We start from the raw sequence: 19,796 nt of genomic DNA, 5'->3' as shown, positions 1-19,796 counted from the left end.
TGGACCTCTGTGTGCAGCTTGCTTGAAGGCAGGTTTGAAAATGGATCCAAGTTTCTTCTTTCCAAGTGAATCGTAATGTTGTTATATCACTGCTGTTTAATACAAGGTGTGTTCAAAAAGAAACCGAGCTTTTGCTGTAACACCTTTACTGCTTATGGTACATTTTAAGTGCTGTCCTCTTCAAAGTAGTCCCCTCTACTGGCAGTGTACTCTTCCCATCTTTTCTTCAATTTTTGAAAAGCCTCCTGGAATGCACTTTCTGGAATGGTGCACAGGTCTCTTCTTGCATTGTAGTTTTCAGCTTCGGGAATGGAAAAAAAGTCTGCTGAGGCTAGGTCCGGGGAAGATGGTGGTTGGGGAACAACAGGAGTGTGGTGTTGCGCTAAGTAGCTGCAGACAAGGAGCGACGCTTGAGCTGGGGCATTGTCATGATGCAACATCCAAGCCTGATGTTCCCACAATTCAGGCCTCTTACTGTGCACAGAATCTCTCAAACCTGCTAGAATTCCCTGGTAAGCTTCTTTGTTTACCGTCTGACCATGTGGCACAAATTTCTGATGGACAATGCCTTTGCAGTCAAAAAACACAACCAACATCCCCTTCATCTTTGACCGACTCATGCGTGCTGTTGCGTGCGACTCATGTGTGCTGTGTGTGACTCATGCGTGCTGTACCCTGCGATGACTGCACTTTTGTTTCAATATCATAGCCATAAACCCATGTCTCATCACCTATTATGATGTTCTTAATAAAGTTTTCATAATCATTGGCAGCGGCAGGGAGTTCCTGGCTGATTTCAACACGGGTCTGCTTCTGTTCGTCAGTCAACAAACGCGGCATGAATTTTGCACTGACGCGACGCATCCTACGTTTGTCACTCAAAATTTCATTACATGATCCTACGATGATAACCACTTCATCAGCGACTTCTCGAACAGTCAAACAACGATTTTCACGAATCACAGTTCGAACTCTCTCGACATGGTCATCATCTATGGATGTGGAAGGTCGCGCAGGCTTGGGACCATCACCAACCGACAATTTTCCGTGTTCAAAACACTTGAACCAATTGTAGCACTGCGTGCGACTCATACAGTCTTCCCCGTATGCTTGGCTAAGCAACTGAAATGTCTCTGTTTTCCCAAGTTTGTAGCAGAACTTCACACACACACACACACACACACACGCTGTTCTTCCAATTCATTCATTCATTGTCACTTTGGCACCAATCCGAAGAACAGCTTGTTCATGTGCTCACTTCAGCGGCTGTAGTTTGCCAACTAACGGTCAGAGCAAAATGCGGCAAATGGCAGGTTGTTGTCTAAACCTGCCACTACATGCGCTCAGTAGCCACAGCACGCTCCCTCTGCCGGTTGGCGTGCCTATTTCAAAAGTTCGCTTTCTTTTTGAACACACCTCGTATATGGGGCTTCTTGGTTCACCAAGAAGCTTCTAGATTACAACTTTATTCATGACTGACTGGTTAGTAATTGCATGTTATAACTGTGCTTACTTTGTTTATTTGTTTGCTTGTGTGTGCATACATGCGTGTGTGTGCATATGTGTATGTGTGCATTTGAAAAAGTGCCAGGGTTCCTCTTGTACGAGGGCCAGTAAGAAAGTCTTTGCCCCTATTTTTGTTTAGTCACATTATGGCTGTAACTATGAAGTCACCACATATCCATTCCCAGCGGTGGACCTTTCTTGGACCGACCCAGCCTTATCTGCCGGTAGCTCAACAGTGTGGCGCTGCTGTCAGTTATTGAAGATGGTAGTTGTGTTTCACACGTCCACAACGTACGAGCAGCAATGTGTAATTCGTTTCCTATGGAGCAAGGGACGAACTCCTATCGAAATCCACAGGGAAATGCAGCCCACGTGTGGGGAAAGGTGTCTCGCTTTAAGATGCGTGAGGTGGTGGTGGTGTTATGAGTTTGCAAAAGGCCGTGAAGACTTGCATGACAATGAGCATTCGGGGAAGCCACATGCATGACTAACTGACGACGGGAGCATCTCAACTTCAGTGCTGGGTCATTCCACGCGAAACAATCCAGACCCCAGAAGCGACCAACGTTGATTGTTCTGAAAAAAATTGGGCTAGATGACTTCTTTCTGAATAAGGTTTTGCCAAATTATTTTCATTGAAAAAGTTTATTAATCACTTGAGAACTCTTGAAAATTTCCGGGAAGAAGCAAAAGTTGGTTGGAGGTAAATTTTTTTTATTCAAGTCTGAAAGTAGGTGCAACAACAAACTTTATTTTAGAGCATTATACTGGCATGCTTCTTTCATATTATGTTATAATTGAATGCATTTTATAATTTTCCACATTTATTTGACTCAGTAAAGAACCAAAAAATGTTGCATTTTCAGACATTTTTTTCGTAAACTGCATTAGATATTCAGCTGCAATAATTTTTCTACATTTTTGCCTGTTGCTGTAGTGCATGCTAAAAATAATTCCAAATTATTAAGAAATATATTTCTTGAGAAAAATATCTTCGAAGTTGGCAAGAAATTACTTTTTTGCGAGATTCAAGCCACATTTAAGGATTAAGGCCCCCGAGATAAAAATATGTCAGATAGCTCAATATATGCACCGGCCTCTTAGCTTGTGATATAGAAATTTTTCGAGTAAGTTTTGTTTGAAGCAAGAGAAAGTTTTTTGTAGTCAGCAACCATGTCACCAGTGGCACTATGTACGTGCCGCTAGTCTTCTTCTTGTCTGCGTGTCGTCTGCTTTCTCCTGGTTGTTTGCTGCCCAGCAGGTGGCGGCTAGTACACCGGGTGTTCAAAATTAAGCTTTATTGTCTTCCTAAATTTAGGCACTGGAAGGCACACGAAGACCACCTGTACTAATAAGTATAAGCATAGGCAAAGATGATAACTGTTCCCCTTCCCCTCTTGGCTGGCAAAATCAAGATATGACAGCGCAGTGTGCCGTGCAGTTGTTGCTCTTGATTTAAATAAAACTTACAATACTTCAAAATCAGCAGTCACTTTATTTGCGTAGCCCAGGCAAGGACCATTCCTGCTCGTCTAGTCACCATTACGCACACACACTGCCATCCGGCTTCTCCGCTTGCGCCATTATCTAGGCATGGCAGCTGCCGCCATCGTTACAGGCTGCATGGTCACGTGTTACGACAGTGGTTCCAGGTTCTTCGATTTTTTGTTTTGCCAGCCGAGAGGAGAAGGGGAACACTTATCATCTTTGCCTACCCTAGCAAAAAAACTGATAGAAATTTCCATAAGTCTCCTAGGAATATGTATAGGTTGTACGGGTCCTTCTATGGAGTCTGATATATATTCCTACTTGACCCATAGAACTCTTTACCAGACTGGTAGGCAGCAGATAGATCTCACTGTGCTGCCTACAAGACCAAATAGGATGATGTATCAGTCTTTTAAACCCAGATAGAGATCATCATACAACATACAGAAATCTAATTGAGGCACTGATAAAGCATGTCTGGAATAGCACACACACCTGAAGAGATGTTTTTAAAATGACCAACATCACCATGCCCGTTTGTACTCACAGATGCTGCATAGAATGCCATGTCTAATTGACACATGTTTCTATCATATTCTAACTTCATATGAAACTATTGGCTCCAAACTATGCGTTTTTGCATTTGTCCCAAAAGTGTTGTGATATGTGAAAGAACACAAATGAGCTTGTGCAAAAAGAACAAACTGGCATGGCACACTGACAGGAGGCAAGGAAACAGGACAAGCATCGCTATTGGTACAAAATCTACAGCAATACATCAGAACATGACAATACAGCAATATTATTTAAGCAAACGTGAGTACTGATCTGAGCACTTATTCAACTAAGAACATGGATTTACCATTTCTAAAAACACATATTCATGAACAAAAACAGCCAAACATCAAGTGCACATATTGCAAAATCAGAAGGCACAATTCTTCACTGGGTGCTAGTCGAACCACCGCAGGTTGAAATGTGTAAGAGCAGTTTAACCTGTGTAGCCTTCAGCACGCAACAGCGAAGAAGGCTATCAGCAACAGGCTTCATATATAGTCTTTGATTCAAACCGTAATACACTGTTAAAATAAAATTTTAGAGTTTGCTTATTTCATTCAGAAAAAAAACAGTGTCTTGGTAATGCCACCACAGTTAACGGATAAACTTGCACTAGCTACATTGAGTCAAAGGAGAAAATAACATAGTGACGAAGACAAATGCATGGTGTGAAAGTAATGCTGTTGTATCAAGTAACACAACTGCTCACTTAAGGCATCATTCAGCTGCTTTACATGCCTCTCCATACAGACTGAGAAGCTTTACCTCTTCACCATCTGCTAGTGAAACACTGTTCACTGTGATCACCCACTCAAGACAGTCACTTGGTTAAGTAGGGTCCTTCGCTACATGTAAGGACACCGACCCAAAACCATGCATAAGTCTTGTAAAATATTGTCATGTTTTGGATACTGCGACTGTTCATCAGCAGCTGCATCACTACTGCCAACATGCAGACCATGTTCTGCCATGCTCTGCCTTCTGTTGCTGGCACGAGCATTGTGTGCACACCACACCGGGATGCATCACTGGTCTGAGCAACGAACAGTGAACGTTGAGCTAAATATATCAAGTCTTTTCTTTGGGCACTGACAGATGCCAGCAGTTTTTCTTTGGTCTCACCTCATGCGCCATCATTCCAAGATGCCTTCAGCACAATGCTAAACTTTGCTGTCACTTTCAGTGCTTGGCTGTTAGGTGAAACCGTTAATTTTGAAGGCATTTGAGTATGTTCTGGTATATTCTAAGCTAACTCCTTCATTACTCAAAAATATAGAGACTTAAATATTTATCTTTTCAGGCCCTCTGCAGATATCTATGCATTGACTTATGGGTCATTGTGTGTTTGTGCAGGGTAGCCACCAATGCAGTAAAATTATAGTTCTGTCTTGTATGCATTCTTATGCGCCTGCACACACTTCTACTGGTCGTGAAACAGGCAGGGCCAAGTGCATGCCTTGGCTCTGAAAGGTCACGAGTTCAAGCTCATCTAACATTGGTTCATTGTCATCATCATCAGTAGCAGCCTTTCTATGTCAACTGTAGGATGAAGTCCCAGTGTCCTGTGCCAGCTGATTCACTCCTGTGACTTCAAATTCGCTGCGATGCAATTTTTTTTAACTGGTCTTATCGTACCACCCGGACCTCAGCTAGATGTCTTCAGCTGTGTTTCCCTTCTTCTGGTGCCCATTCTGCTGCTCTTTTGGCAGTGGGTTCTGAACCTAACCAAACAGTAAAAAATTGGCACATGCATACATTACTGCAGTGCTCTATTTCTTCAGGAGGGAAGCACTTAGGACCCTGTGCCTTAGTATCACATCTATGTATATATATATGCACACATCTGCCAGGTGGGGTGTCCATCACTTAATGGCAAAACTAAGTGAGAATTGTTAATTTACTGTCATTCGGTCTGTTCACACAGCTCTAATTTAAGGAAAAGGCAGACAATTGACAGACAGTGGTGTCTAACGATTCTGTACACTCATAAAAAAAAAATGACAGAGCTTCTGCATGAGCAGTGTGCCAATTTTTCCAAGAGTGCACAATCACCGTGGCCGATTCATACGCACTGTGAATATTTAAAAATTGTTATCAGGGAAGCACCACTTGCAGCTAACACTCCGTGAAAACAGCGACAGTGATTTCGTGAGGCAATTATCATAACAAATAGTCAATGTTTCTGGGTCACGCAGCCAGTCAGAATGCATTTTCATTGAACAAGACTGAAAATAGGCACCTTGGAGTCATCATCATCATCATCAGCCTGGTTATGCCCACTGCAGGGCAAAGGCCTCTCCCATACTTCTCCAACTGCCCCGGTCATGTACTAATTGTGGCCATGTTGACCCTCCAAACTTCCTAATCTCATCTGCCCACCTAACTTTCTGTCGCCCCCTGCTACGCTTCCCTTCCCTCGGAATCCAGTCCGTAACCCTTAATGACCATCGGTTATCTTCCCTCCTCATTACATGTCCTGCCCATGCCCATTTCTTTTTCTTGATTTCAACTGTCATTAATGCGCGTTTGTTCCCTCACCCAATCTGCTCTTTTCTTATCCCTCAATGTTACACCTATCATTCTTCTTTCCATAGCTCGTTGCGTCGTCCTCAATTTAAGTAGAACCCTTTTCGTAAGCCTCCAGGTTTCTGCCCCGTACGTGAGTACTGGTAAGACACAGCTGTTATAAACTTTTCTCTTGAGGGATAATGGCAACCTGCTGTTCATGATCTCAGAATGCCTGCCAAATGCACCCCAGCCCATTCTTATTCTTCTGATTATTTCGCTCTCATGATCCGTTTCAGCAGTCACTACCTGTCCTAAGTAGATGTATTCCCTTACCACTTCCAGTGCCTCGCTACCTATCGTAAACTGCTGTTCCCTTCCAAGACTGTTAAACATTACTTTAGTTTTCTGCAGATTAATTTTTAGTCCCACCCTTCTGCTCTGCCTCTCCAGGTCAGTGAGCATGCATTGCAGTTGGTCCCCTGAGTTACTAAGCAAGGCAATATCATCAGCGAAGCGCAAGTTACTAAGGTTTTCTCCATTTACTCTTATCCCCAATTCTTCCCAATCCAGGTCTCTGAATACCTCCTGTAAACATGCTGTGGATAGCACTGGAGAGATCGTATCGCCCTGCCTGACGCCTTTCTTTATAGGGATTTTGTTGCTTTCTTTATGGAGGACTACAGTGGCTGTGGAGCCGCTATAGATATCTTTCAGTATTTTTACATATGGCTCGTCTACACCCTGATTCCGCAATGCCTCCATGACTGCTGAGGTTTCGACTGAATCAAACGCTTTCTCATAATCAATGAAAGCTATATATAATGGTTGGTTATATTCCGCACATTTCTCTATCACCTGATTGATAGTGTGAATATGATCTATTGTTGAGTAGCCTTTACGGAATCCTGCCTGGTCCTTTGGTTGACGGAAGTCTAAGGTGTTCCTGATTCTATTTGCAATTACCTTAGTAAATACTTTGTAGCCAACGGACAGTAAGCTGGTCGGTCTATAATTTTTCAAGTCTTTGGCGTCCCCTTTCTTATGGATTAGGATTATGTTAGCGTTCTTCCAAGATTCCGGTACGCTCGAGGTCATGGGGCATTGTGTATACAGGGTGGCCAGTTTTTCTAGAACAATCTGCCCACCGTCCTTCAACAAATCTGCTGTTACCTGATCGTCCCCAGCTGCCTTCCCCCTTTGCATAGCTCCCAAGGCTTTCCTTACTTCTTCCGGTGTTACTTGTGGGATTTCGAACTCCTCTAGACTATTCTCTCTTCCATTATCATCGTGGGTTCCACTCGTACTGTATAAATCTCTATAGACCTCCTCAGCCACTTGAACTATCTCATCCATATTAGTAATGATATTGCCGGCTTTGTCTCTTAACGCATACATCTGATTCTTGCCAATTCCTAGTTTCTTCTTCTCTGCTTTTAGGCTTCCTCCGTTCCTGAGAGCTTCTATCCATATTATACTTCCTTATATCAGCTGTCTTACGCTTGTTGATTAACTTCGAAAGTTCTGCCAGTTCTATTCTAGCTGTAGGGTTAGAGACACTTTGGAGTACCAGTGTCCAAAATAGACATTTGTGGGCTACGCTTACATTTACCTACCTTTGTGGCTATTTGGCTATAGTGTTTTGCTGCCCAGTACAAGTTCAACAGTTTGATTCCCAGCCACATTTTGATGGAGGCAGAATGCAAAAACACTCCTGTACAGAGCTACCCCCAAGCCCTGCTATTTACTGAAGCATGCAACCTTTAATTTGGGTGTGCGGTGATTGCTTTCTCCTGCTGAGGCTGGGAGTTCAATTCCCCTCTCCAGTGGCCACAATCTGATTGTGGCAATAACACTCATTGGCTGTGCTTTTTGGGTTCTTGTCACAGTCCTCCAGGTGGTCAAAATTAATCCAGAGTGTGAGTCTGCCATAGAGGTTTGGGATGCTAAACCCTTTAATTTTATTGCAATTTTAATCATTTAGATTCTTTAAGCACAAGTCGCACTTCCAGATGCGAAAAGACTTGTTTTATCCTTTTCCAGGGGACCAGACGGCAGCATTGCCTGGCTGAGGGAGCTGCTAGCAGACGAGTTTTTCACTGAGGATGGTTCTGGTGGCTGGGTTCATGTTCTCCTTCATTGGAAGGTGCCTACCACCCTTGGAAAACATAAGGTAAGTGCTGATGGCATAGCTTTATATAGTGCTATCATCAATTACATCATTTGTGAAAGCAAAGCTTTCTTTGCTCACTTCCTCCCCCCCCCTCCATTGTTTGACATGAGTTGCCACTTGAGATTGAGAGGTCGAGTGGCCTGACAACGTGCTTGCTTAACAGCTACTAGCAGGCTAGTTGGTTAATTATTATTCAGTTAAGGTGACACACTTGATAAACAGTTTCACACAAAATGAGGACACTCACCAGACACTATGTGTGCATCTTTTTTTTATGTGCGTCAATGTTTCTCAAGTACACTGCTTTAACTAAGTAACACATCACTTTAGATGAGGATTTGTTGTTGTGCTTAAGTTTTTCTTGAAGGGCCCCTCGCCAGGCTATGACAGAAATTTTAGTTATACACTGCAAAACACCACCCAGGGTGCATTCTGCCATAATAAACTTTTTTTTTTTTTAGAGTGTGGGGATGGAGAGTAAAAGATGGAGGCTTGAAGTGGTCAACGGTGGTTAAACAAGGAATGTAGCTAACACTGTAACCAGGGGACCTATAACGGAAAACTATTCCAATCTGTTTTTATTCCAAATCTGCCATTATTAGCCCTCCACGATAGGTCAGAATGGTTTGGGTCCCGCCCATGTGGGCAGGCGCCACTGCCCAAGCCATTTTGACCTATCATAGAGGGCTAATCACCAATTTGGAATTAACACAGATTGGAACAGTTTTACATTATACCAGCCCAGCATTGGCTATTGGCTGCAGAGACATCCTGTGTTCAACCGCTGTAGAACTGTGACTAGGGGCAAAAGTAAAGACACAAATACTGACAGTGACAGCACATCTCCTGGAGTGCACCTATCCCACACAGCATAAATGCAGACCCATCCTAGAAACAGTACTTTTAAAAAGGGCTCCATAGTTGCTGAGATAGAAGAAGCAAGTGAAAAGCAAGTCTAAATGAAATGTTAGGTCAACAAGAGGCGGTGATTCTAGCTGCCCTCTCCACTGTAGAGGCTTTTCTCCATTGCCACGAGCAACATTCTTCTTCCACTTTCTTCCACACCAATTCACTTCAACTTAATTCAAATTTTATTTTTTCTGGTGTACACTAGAAACGTCCTCTAGTGTTAAACGCTTCTATCCATCGGAGTCTAGGGCCCACGGCCAATTTTCTCATGACGTCTTTGTTGTTTTTGGAACCCCATTCCTTTTCTTTCTTTGCATTTCCTAAGATGGTTTTCCGCACACTGCATTTCACACGAATTCTCACTGCTGCCATTTATTTGCGCATTGCAGGTGCAAAGCACGTAATACAGTAGGACCATTAGTGTGACACCATCTTGTTTCTTGCTTCTTCAACAAGGGGCTTTTATTTTAATTTGCAGCTGTTCTGGCAGTGTTCCACATCGGTGCAATACTCTACACACGTGATCATCACTGTGTGACCTATGCATTATGTTTGCCTGTTTTGTGGGATTCTCACCCTTCACCGCGTGGCCTGGGGCCCGCAGCAATCGGTGTGGTTGAAGCGCAGTGTGAGAGATGGTGCGAGTGTTGTACTGCTAAAGCTGCCTCACAGCGGGGTTACTTGGGTGCGGAAAGGAGAAGGCGCTTCCTTTTGGCTCGAGGTTGGCAAGTGGCACGGATGTTCCGCGCGTGCGCTGATTCATGCTTCTGCGAGACCGTCTCGCGAGGGCTTGTTTGAACGCGCCACCGTTCGCGTGACCGTACGCACGAACGACCAGGTGTTGGAATCCAGCATGGGGCAAACATATTCACTCGCTATCCAGTCGCGGTGAGTCGGATTTCTGCGATTTGTCGCGTGCCCATCGGCATGTTTTGGGGATAGCAACTCGGCTAGCAGGCATTGATCTATGAAAGGTGCAATAAATGCCCTTGGGATTGTTTGCACTACTGTGTTGTCGTTCCTCTGTCCCAAGAGCACGGGTGAGAATCCCACAGTTTGCAGGGTCATAGACTGATAGGGAATTGAGGTTTTGATGTTTTTCTCCTGCTTCCCTTCCCTGTTCTCATCAACAGGTGGTGAAATCCTCGCACAGTCACGTGTCGACTCCTAAGACATCACTTGACCTCACAACTTACTTCCTCGAGTCCAGGTCACGGCACCTCCTCCAAGTGAACCTCACCAAACTGGAAAAGGCAACACGGAGGCTCCTGGTAAGCTGAGAGGTGCATGATAAGTTGAAAAGCATGATACTTTGTGTGATGCATTATATGGCCAGTAAACATGTAGTTGCATGTAGGCTAATCGCTTCTCGATCATACATGTGCAGCTGCTCTGCGTAGTTCTAACAAGACATGTGAAGAAAACACAATCACACACACAAGATGGTGCAGAAACTGCCATCTGTTTATTCACTTTCAGAAGGCAAAGTATACTATATATGTCAAAAAGAATGAGCAATGGGGAGATGTGAAACACGTATGTGCCATGAGAGGGAAAATAATCATCCGTTGAATGCAGCGTGAAACTACAAAGGAAGCCCATACGGGTTTCTCAGAAAGAAAACTTTGCTGCGGAGGAAAAATTCGTCATGGTCTGGGATTCAAACTCGGGACCAATGCCTTTCCGGGGCAGTCACTCTACCATCTCAGCTAACCAGGAGACTAGCTGAAATGTTTTACTTTGTTGTATGATTTGTGACTTCATCTTAGGCATTGATATTTTCTCTGGTGTCTACGTTTGTAACGGTGTTTAATCCTCACTAGTCTGTGAACCTGCAAAATTTTACCACTCTGTATTTCTGTTAACCCTGCCCATTGTAATGCCTTGTGGCACTGTTGGTATGGAATGAATGAATATCTGTGTTGTCCAAGTTTGACCGTACATGTACAAATCACATTGTATTAGCCATTATCATTGTCAACACCCTATTTAGGTCCACTGAAGAATGATCCTTGGTTATACCGATTCTGCATCATGTGATGCCTGCAGATATGCTAATTTTATTTCTCTAATTCTCAGCTGTCCTCAACTACATTTTTCTTCCCTCAGCATAAATTCTGTTGCTCCAGTTATCTTCCCTACACATTGCATTATCTTAACTGAAATGAACGAACTAATGAATTAATTAACTTAATTTTCTACTAACAAGAGCAAAGCTGTATTGAAATAAAAAACTAAACAGAGATCGACGGCCTCCCAGGTCATACACTTCTTAACAATAGATGTTGCACCAAGACAGCAGAAGCATGGAAAGCATAGAAAGAAGCACATCAACTCAATCAACTTTTTTAAATGCAACTGTACAAGAATTGCAACAAACTCACTGAAACTGAAATAAAGCACGCATTAGTAAAGCAGTGGGGATGACTAATTTAGTAAGTTGGCTAAGTCTGATCTGGTATGGATAACAAAATATACCACTGCTCTATATACAGTCAAATCTCAATACAACGAATCTCAAGGGACCGCTAAAAATCGTTTGTTATTTTAGAAAATCGTAATATTGAAAAAAATCTTCTCATAAAAAATCGTAAATGCAACAAAAGCAGTCACCTACCTTTGCTGGGAACACATCAGCAAACGCGCTAATGTCTAAAAGCACAGGAAAAAGCACTGAGTATTTGGAAATGAATGCACGTTTATTTGAAGAAATGGTGCAATCCCTCACACCTTTGCAATGTCGATTTGCTTTTTTCCAGCATCCACTCGAGAAAGAATATCCACCTTTTTTTGCAAAGAGAATTGCCTCCGCTTTTCTTTCGTGCTGCTTCCAGACCTCATCACGAATGTAGAAATGAACGTCTAACATTTAAAGCGAGCAAAACAGCCCTCCGACAAACATGCCGAGGTGCCCAGTTGACGGAACAAAGACAGCGAGGCGCGATTCCAAATGCAGGTGATGCCGATAGGGCAAAAATGCATTTAAAAAAGGGCAGGAGAATAGAGAAATATAGGCAGGCACACTGATGATGGTGGTAGTGGCACATACAGAGCATTTGTCCTTGTTTGGGTCGTTTCGAGCAGATTCTTACGTTCAAAATTCTTTATTGTGAAATGTTATTAAGATACAATGACGATGAAATTCAGTGTGTTATTCTGAAAAATTTCGTATACTGAAGTTCGTTGTAGTGAAAGATTTTTACATTCAACCAATAGGCACTTGATGGGGGATTTTCGAAATGTTTGTTAATGTGAAAAAATTTTTAATGTGAGGTTTGCTCTAACGGGATTTCACTGTAGTACTATAAAGAGCAGCTAGACAGCAACACAGCATCTGAAAGCCGTAATTGGTATGCAGCATAGCAAAATAGAAGTGCAACTTGAGTACAAAATCTATAGGCCTGGGCATGAATGGTAAATGCTGCTGTGTCACAGCCAGTTGTTGCATTGTGCATTAAGCTCTTGTTTGGATAAATGATAAAATCAGCTTCCCACTTTTGCTGCAGTGTAATCCTTGTCTCTCCATGTCTTAAACAGAGGTTAAAGGTGATGTTACGCTTCATTCATTCACTTCCAGAGGTTAACATCCACAATAAAGAGTGCTTCAGGCCTTTTGTGCACATTCCTTAAATATCTGGGTTGAAAAAGTTTGTCCAATGTTCCCAATGAGGTATTGAAGGGGAACCTTTTCTATGAATATGAACCAACTAGTCCAGCAAGGAGCAGTCTTAAGCATGGATGGTGATCACTATGTCGGCACTTCTTAGGCACTTTGAGTTATGGGAAAGGGCAGCGTGGCCAAATTTTGAGGCTCACTTCTTGGCTTCACAGTGAAGATGCCAGTGAGAAGCGTCTTAACTGCAAAGGGACTGATTAAACTACGCGTCATAGCTTTTTTCTCCTCACTGAAACACCAGCAAATGTGAATATGATTAAACTTTCTGCTACATTACTTCCAGCAGTTACAATTCTTATTATCCGAAATGACACAGAATATCTTTTGCATGTCATAAAAATTTATCATTATCTATAATGAGCTTTGGCAGCGAAATTTTGCTAGTTGTTATCATCTTGAAGCTAGTATCAGCCATGATCAAATCAGCAAGATTCTACTGTATTTTTATTGTGTGTGCAAAGTATTTAACCTAACTTGTGCCACGTACCTTACCTTATAGAATTGAATGCATCAGCTAGTTTGTTATTAATGTTCAACATGTCATTTTCTATGTTCCTTTACCTTTGCCCATGTTCCCACCTGAACCTTAAAGAATAGCAGATGCATGCTCCATGAATAAAACTAGCATAGTGTTGGTCATTGGCCCCTTTGAGCTACTGTCTACTTCTTAAGGTTAGTGTAACTGGCAACTTACCACAAGTGCTACCTTTAAAAGTATCAACTTTAAACTGTAATGTAACCATGCAGAAGTTTTCAAGTGTGTTGAAAAGCATCCCATCAGGTTGTTCTCACAGAGAACTTCTTGTTAAGTAAGTTGGCATCGATTCATTGTGACTATTTTAAGGCACCAAGGAACAACACACAGCACACAAGAGAAGACAACGGGACAGAGTGCCCTGTCCTGACGGGTGCTCTGTCCCGTTGTTTTATCTTGTGTGCTGAGTGTTGCTATTTGGCAGCTTGAAATAGTTATAACGTTTTCACAGAGATAGATGTTGTGAGTTTCATCTCAACAAATAATTAGGTGCTTGTGCTCATTGCTAATACTGCCTTCGTACATGCCTTCCATAAAATATCTCTGCTTCTTGCAGAACGAAAGTACAAATGGGCCATAAATAAGTGATGGCTCACTAGACTGCAACTTTAGCTTGACTTGAGACCGTGGGGCATATATTTATTGCTCAGTCAACCCTAGGCGAGTGTTTGTTTTATTTTGATTACACTTTTCGTTTGTCCCCAATATGATGGTCAATGATTGGCATTGACACTCTCATAAATTTTTTTTTACTAACACGTGCTTTCAAGGTTGGGAATAGGCCTTCTGCAGACATGAATGCATTAATGCGGTCATATCCTCATCATCACTCTCTCTCCTTCTCCCCTTCCCTCTTAGCAGAGTAGAAGGCCTTGTGCCACAGGCCAGCGTCTCTACTATTCTAAAACAAATCATTGTCTCTGTTGTCTCTTTTGTTTGGTCATAGTACATGATTTATAGTCATCTGCGAGGATGCTTTACATGTCTGCTTTGAATAAACTTTAGTTGCAAGTTAAAGGGACTGAAAACCAATTGTTAAGGACCAACTTTTTTATGGTGCAACGCAAAGCTCACCCTCAGTACTGTTTACACCTGCAGTGATTACGTCCAAAAAAACGGGGATATCTTGTAAGCATGATTTTTCGACCTGAGTAGCCTCTAAAAAAGAAAGAGTCCCTCCTCCAGCAATGCTGAGAAGTGAGGACGATGTCGATAGCGCAGCTCGCAAATTGTGAAAGTCGCCCATCGTTCTGCTTGCACAGGAGTGAGTGCAACTATAGTTAACCACCTACATTGTGCCTTTTCAACTACTTTTGAAAATGAAAAGCTTGTAAAATGAGCTTGCGTTGTTGTGCAGACCTTTCTTACATTTCTACTGCATTGTTTTCCCCAAATACACGCCTACGTCATGGCTGTCTGGCCCCCATTGTCGTTATTCTGTTGATAGACATGCCAAGCGAACTCCTCAAGAACGAAGGTGATAGCAGCGCCACTCTTCTACTAACTACAAACAAAGGCCTCTCTGCAGATTGTAAGTTAGAAAAATCTATAACAGAAAAAAAGTGCACTGCATTTCATAACTAATAAAAAGACCAGGAACTGCGTAAACTAATAGAAGGTCGCATGATAGGCCTCTTATGCATATTCATGTTTTTGCTGCGTGGGGTACCAAAAGTCATTTTTTGTTACTTTTAGCGAAGAATTAAAAATATAAATCCGCATTTTATAAAAAAGGACATGGCTCGTTTTAACCAATATGACAGGCAATATTTCCATTAGCGGCGTTATCTCGAATTATGTTCTGAGCAGTTGTCTGTCCCTTTTATGCCCGTTTTGTGTCTTGTGTTTGTCCTCATGCTAAGTGTACGCTTGTTTAAACATGCATATCCTTGTGAAGCCTAATGTATTATATATGCTATGCTGTTTTGATAAGTCAAATTTTTCATTTATCCACGAGAGACTATAACTGCATGGAGTATAATAGAGTCTTTTAATATGCTGGAGGAAGTTTTCAGTCGTGAATATTTCAGTAAGCCAGTTACAAATTAATTAACTGCCATAATAATTAATTTTCAACTCAAAGTTTCACTATTCGTTCCGCAAAAAATGCCATGGCCAGAAATAAAGGTAAACAGGTTGTCCTAATTTTCCTTTATGGAAAACTGTGTTTGGGCCTCACAGTGATATAGTACAGTGCTCATTTCCTCAACAACAGGTATGCCTTATGACCTGGCCCCATAGCTTGAATTCCTTCGCTGCTGCCATGTCTTCTGCAGGCCTTTGCCAACTACACCCAGGAGCACTGGATGCACATGAAAGGCGACTTGACAAAGCGCAGTGCCCTCTACAACCTCACCATTTCTCACCACTCCTGGGCTCTCAAGTTTGAGGAAGAATCTCGGAAGAGCTCAGCGGAAGTCAAGGGACAGCTCACGCTACTCATCGAGAAAATGCAAAGACGTCAATCCGATTGGGAATTCTTTGTAAGTGGACCTGTTCAAACTCTCAAATTATGTGCATGTGTGTGTGGGGGTTTTCTTTACACTGGTAGCTGCTATGAGCTTACTCCCCTATACCTTAAACAACTGAGCTAGCAGGTTGATGTTTGATCAACTAGCTTATGCACACTACAATGGCTTCTGTATTCAGTTTTATAACTCCCCTATACTCAGTTTTATACATAGCAGGCATCAGTGCAAAGGCTAGAGAGACCTTTCTCATCACTCGCATTTGCAACCAAAAAATTGTGCTTCATGTATGAAAGAAAGGTATGCACGATTTACTTTGATGTGAAATTAAGTGCCACACATTTATGCCTCAAAATATGGCATAATTGATATTGCACAAAAGGCGTCACAGATCTGAACGGTTGCTTTACCAGCGAGCAAGCGCAGTGACACAATCCTACAACCAGCAAGTCAGTGCCGCTTGCATTCGCAACCGAAACATGGTATATGTCATGTATTTGTGCACAAAGGTGCACAAATAATATGTGATTTGACTTAAGTCCACAAATTGCTATTGTAATGGTATATATGAAGCAGTTGTTCCGTAGAAAGCATCACATATAAAAAACAGCTGCATAATATCAGGAATGACGTAAAACTGCACGAAAGTTGTAGCTGCAGCCAAGGTCTTGTCTTGTTTCCGCTTTCTCATTGCAGTAAACAATGACGCCTTCGTGGCACAAGTACATGAACACACCAAGATGTCGTTTACCTTAGAGCTGTGCACGGGCTGCTATTTCACGGCTCCGCCCAGCCCAAGCCCGATGCTTGCTGAATGCGGCCTAGCCTGGCTCGACGATGCACTGAGGACGGCCTGCCCGGGCCTGGCCGGGCGTGTCAGACCCAAGGCCCAGCCATTCAATGATGCAGCAGTAAAGTAGACAGCAACAGAAAATGAAAATGTATTTATTAAGAGAAAAAAAAAAGCACGCCATCTTTGCTGCTGGCTTTGCTTGGTAATAAAAGTAAAGAACTTCTGAGCGCAAAGCGATTCACAAATTATTGGGAAGAAACAAAAGGTTGTCCATGGACTCGGGCGTCAGTCGAGTGCATCGTTCCTGCATGATGTATTCTGCAGCACTGAAGTTGTGCTCGCTGCTGGTGCTTGTAGCTGGAATTGCCAAGATCTTTCTTGCAAGCTTGGCAAGTTTCGAGTAGTTACTTTCTTCCTTTTTCCAAAACCCAAAAGTTCTGATTCAGAGCCTGCACTTAACGATTCAGCATGCAGGTACTTGTTTAATTCATCCTGATCATGCGCCATGTTGTCGTCAATGACGCACCACTTGCGGAATGGTTCCATGCAATGAATTTTTGCAGGGTGCTGTTCAGATGTGCTGCATGGTGTTGGAAATTCAAATGATTCCATCCATGTCCTTGCGCGTGTGTGCACCTTCTTATGCTCTCCTGATGAAAGCATTCGTAGGTGCCTGATTTGCAACCACAGAAATATTGCGACTTTATGATGCATGGCCAAGTTTACTTTGGTGGTCAAAAACTTCTGTGCGCATAATTCAATCTTTGGCATTTCCGTTGTTTTTGCTGAAGAATTGCGGGGTCTCTCAAGGCATCTTGCAATTTTTGCCATGTGCAGCATGGCAAGCTGCTACATTGAACATCTGTCGACTTCAAGTGCGCATGTAGCTTCTTCAAATGGCTCCAGGAAAGTGATCAGTTCCCTCACCGGATTCTTGTTAATGGCTTCTGTGATGGCAGGATTCCTTGTTTCAAGCAGCACTTCTATATAGTATTCAAATTGGTGGAACACAGATCTGAGCATTACAAGTTTCGAGTTCCATACTGCACTGCGGAGTTGATCGGCTAATCCACTTTGAGAAATTTGATGAGGCATTTCACATTTTGTAAGTTTTCATGGATCGAATTCATTGCCCCTTCTGCAATGAATTCCTCGGTAAAAGTGTTGCTGAGGACCGTGTTCAGCAAATGGGCACAACAATTCAATCGATCATAGGGCTGCAAAGTGCAAATAATGTTCACGTACGTCCTGGTCGGTGACAAATATCACCTTGGCCAAGGCGTCGTTGCAGATGCCAAGTTTGGCAAACCAATGCAACAACTCTTTCCAGCTGTTCTCACTGCTTCTTGTTTGTAAAAGCACATGTGAAAAGCATGTGCGAGTGCAGCTTCCATTCATTGTCGATATAATGCATAGTAGCACTCGTGCAAGACATTTTTCTATAATCATCTGTTTCTCTGTGTGTCATGATCGCACATCAGCTCTCAATCATATGGCTGCCAGAATTTCAGGCATGAGCTGGCACCTGATATTTACAGCAAGTTCTCTAACTTTCATGGCAACTGTCGTACAATGAGGGAGGATGTTTCCTGCGTCTAAAGCTCCATGATGCCTGCGCTCTTTAAAGAAAGAGCATGCACGTCGCCCCTCTAGCCCGGCCGCGGCTAGTTCGACAATGTCAACGATGCATCGCATTTGCCGCACTGACTCTACCTCGCGCCTCGCGAGTACTGGCGGTTTGGATCCACAAAGACGCGCAACAGCGCCTGCTCACTGGACTCGCTCACAGATGCCTTGGCAGACGCTACTTAATACTGTGTTATTGACAGTGTTTGAATATACTGTACTTTGTTTGACGTACGTGGAGATTGCAGCAGAACTAGCGGCCAAACATAGCCGAGGCTGATCCCGCAAGCGCTGATGTTGCCCCGCTTCTGACTTCAACTGAGGCTGTAGCTGCTTTGGCCCTTCGACACTGCTACTGTGGCACAAAAGGGGGTGCCGGCCTATCGCTTGTGGATCGTTTAGACTATGTTGAGGTTTTCGTGTTTAAGCGTGTGGCTGTCAATAAGAAGTAGGCTACAATGCTGCAGTATTTTTGGCCAAATAAATAAATACTTTGTGTGAGCTTCAAGTGAGTATTTACTGCACCATGATTGGGGTGCGATCGGGGATCGTTTTCGGAGTGCGTGTTCGGTTGCGCCGCACGCGATTGGCCTAGGCCGTGCCGACTTTGCGTGGCTGACAAAGTCAACGTGGCCAAGGCTAATTGGGTGCGGCGCAACCGAACGTATGCTCCGAACAGCGATCTCCAATCACACCCTTGATTCACAAATTGATTTGCAGTTGCTTTTGATGCGTTTTTTACATTATTTCATATATCGAATTCTGGCTATACTGAACTAGTTCACGATCACCACGCTGTTCGATATGTCGAGGTTTGATTGTATTATTAAAGGCATAGGCAAAGAAGGAACGACATAAGCATCATGTAAAGGACATGTAGACAGTTTTAGAAAAGTTGATATTCATTTGCCTTGCTTTGGGCCAGTTACAAAAGTCAGCGAAAGAATTGTTAAGGACAACATGATCAGTCGGAGATTTAATTGTATGATATAAAACACAATCGTTGGCGAAAAGGCATATTTAAACTGAGGTGTGTAGGGGGAGATCATTAATATAAAGCAGGAATAAAAGAGGACCCAGTACTGAGGCTTGGGGAACCCCTGATGAAACAGGCATCAAGGGTGAGTTAGTAGAGTTGACACATGCACATTGTGAGCGATGGGAGAGAAAGTCTGATATCCAGCCAACCAAAGGTGCATTTTTTAGTATAGCGAACAGCTTGTGCATAAGTTTGGGGTGTGAGACAGTGTCGAAGGCCTTTGCAAAGTCTGTAAAAGTTGCATCAGTCTGATCACCTATGTTTAAAGAGCTGCTGATATCGGGAATGAATTTTGTCAGTGGTGTTGTAGTGCTGAAGCCACATCAAAAACCATGCTCTAAAGTGCATAACGTTTTGTTAGTTTCAAGAAATTCCATAACATGCTTAAAGATAATGTGTTCGAGTAATTTACATGAATGTGCTGTCAAGGAGATAGGCCTATAGTTAGATAACAATTGAATGTTACCTGACCCAAATAAGGGGAGAATTGAAGCAAGTTTCCACGAGAGAGGAAGGGTGG

At 42.8% G+C, this 19,796-nt stretch overlaps 1 protein-coding gene across 1 annotated transcript in view; it reads left to right on the top strand.

Moving 5' to 3' along the window:
• Positions 1–19,796, top strand: part of LOC126517671 (uncharacterized) — a 228,286-nt gene that overhangs the window by 124,605 nt on the left and 83,885 nt on the right. Inside the window, exons 22-24 of the mRNA XM_055064380.2 lie at positions 8,101–8,230; positions 10,273–10,410; positions 15,627–15,833. Coding sequence (XP_054920355.2) covers positions 8,101–8,230; positions 10,273–10,410; positions 15,627–15,833 — 475 coding nt within the window. The remainder of the gene's footprint in view (positions 1–8,100; positions 8,231–10,272; positions 10,411–15,626; positions 15,834–19,796) is intronic.

Source organism: Dermacentor andersoni, chromosome 11 (assembly GCF_023375885.2).
Source record: "Dermacentor andersoni chromosome 11, qqDerAnde1_hic_scaffold, whole genome shotgun sequence".
Classification (NCBI taxonomy): domain Eukaryota; kingdom Metazoa; phylum Arthropoda; class Arachnida; order Ixodida; family Ixodidae; genus Dermacentor; species Dermacentor andersoni.
Note: the sequence above shows the minus strand (reverse complement) of the source record. Positions and strands in the feature narration are given on the sequence as shown.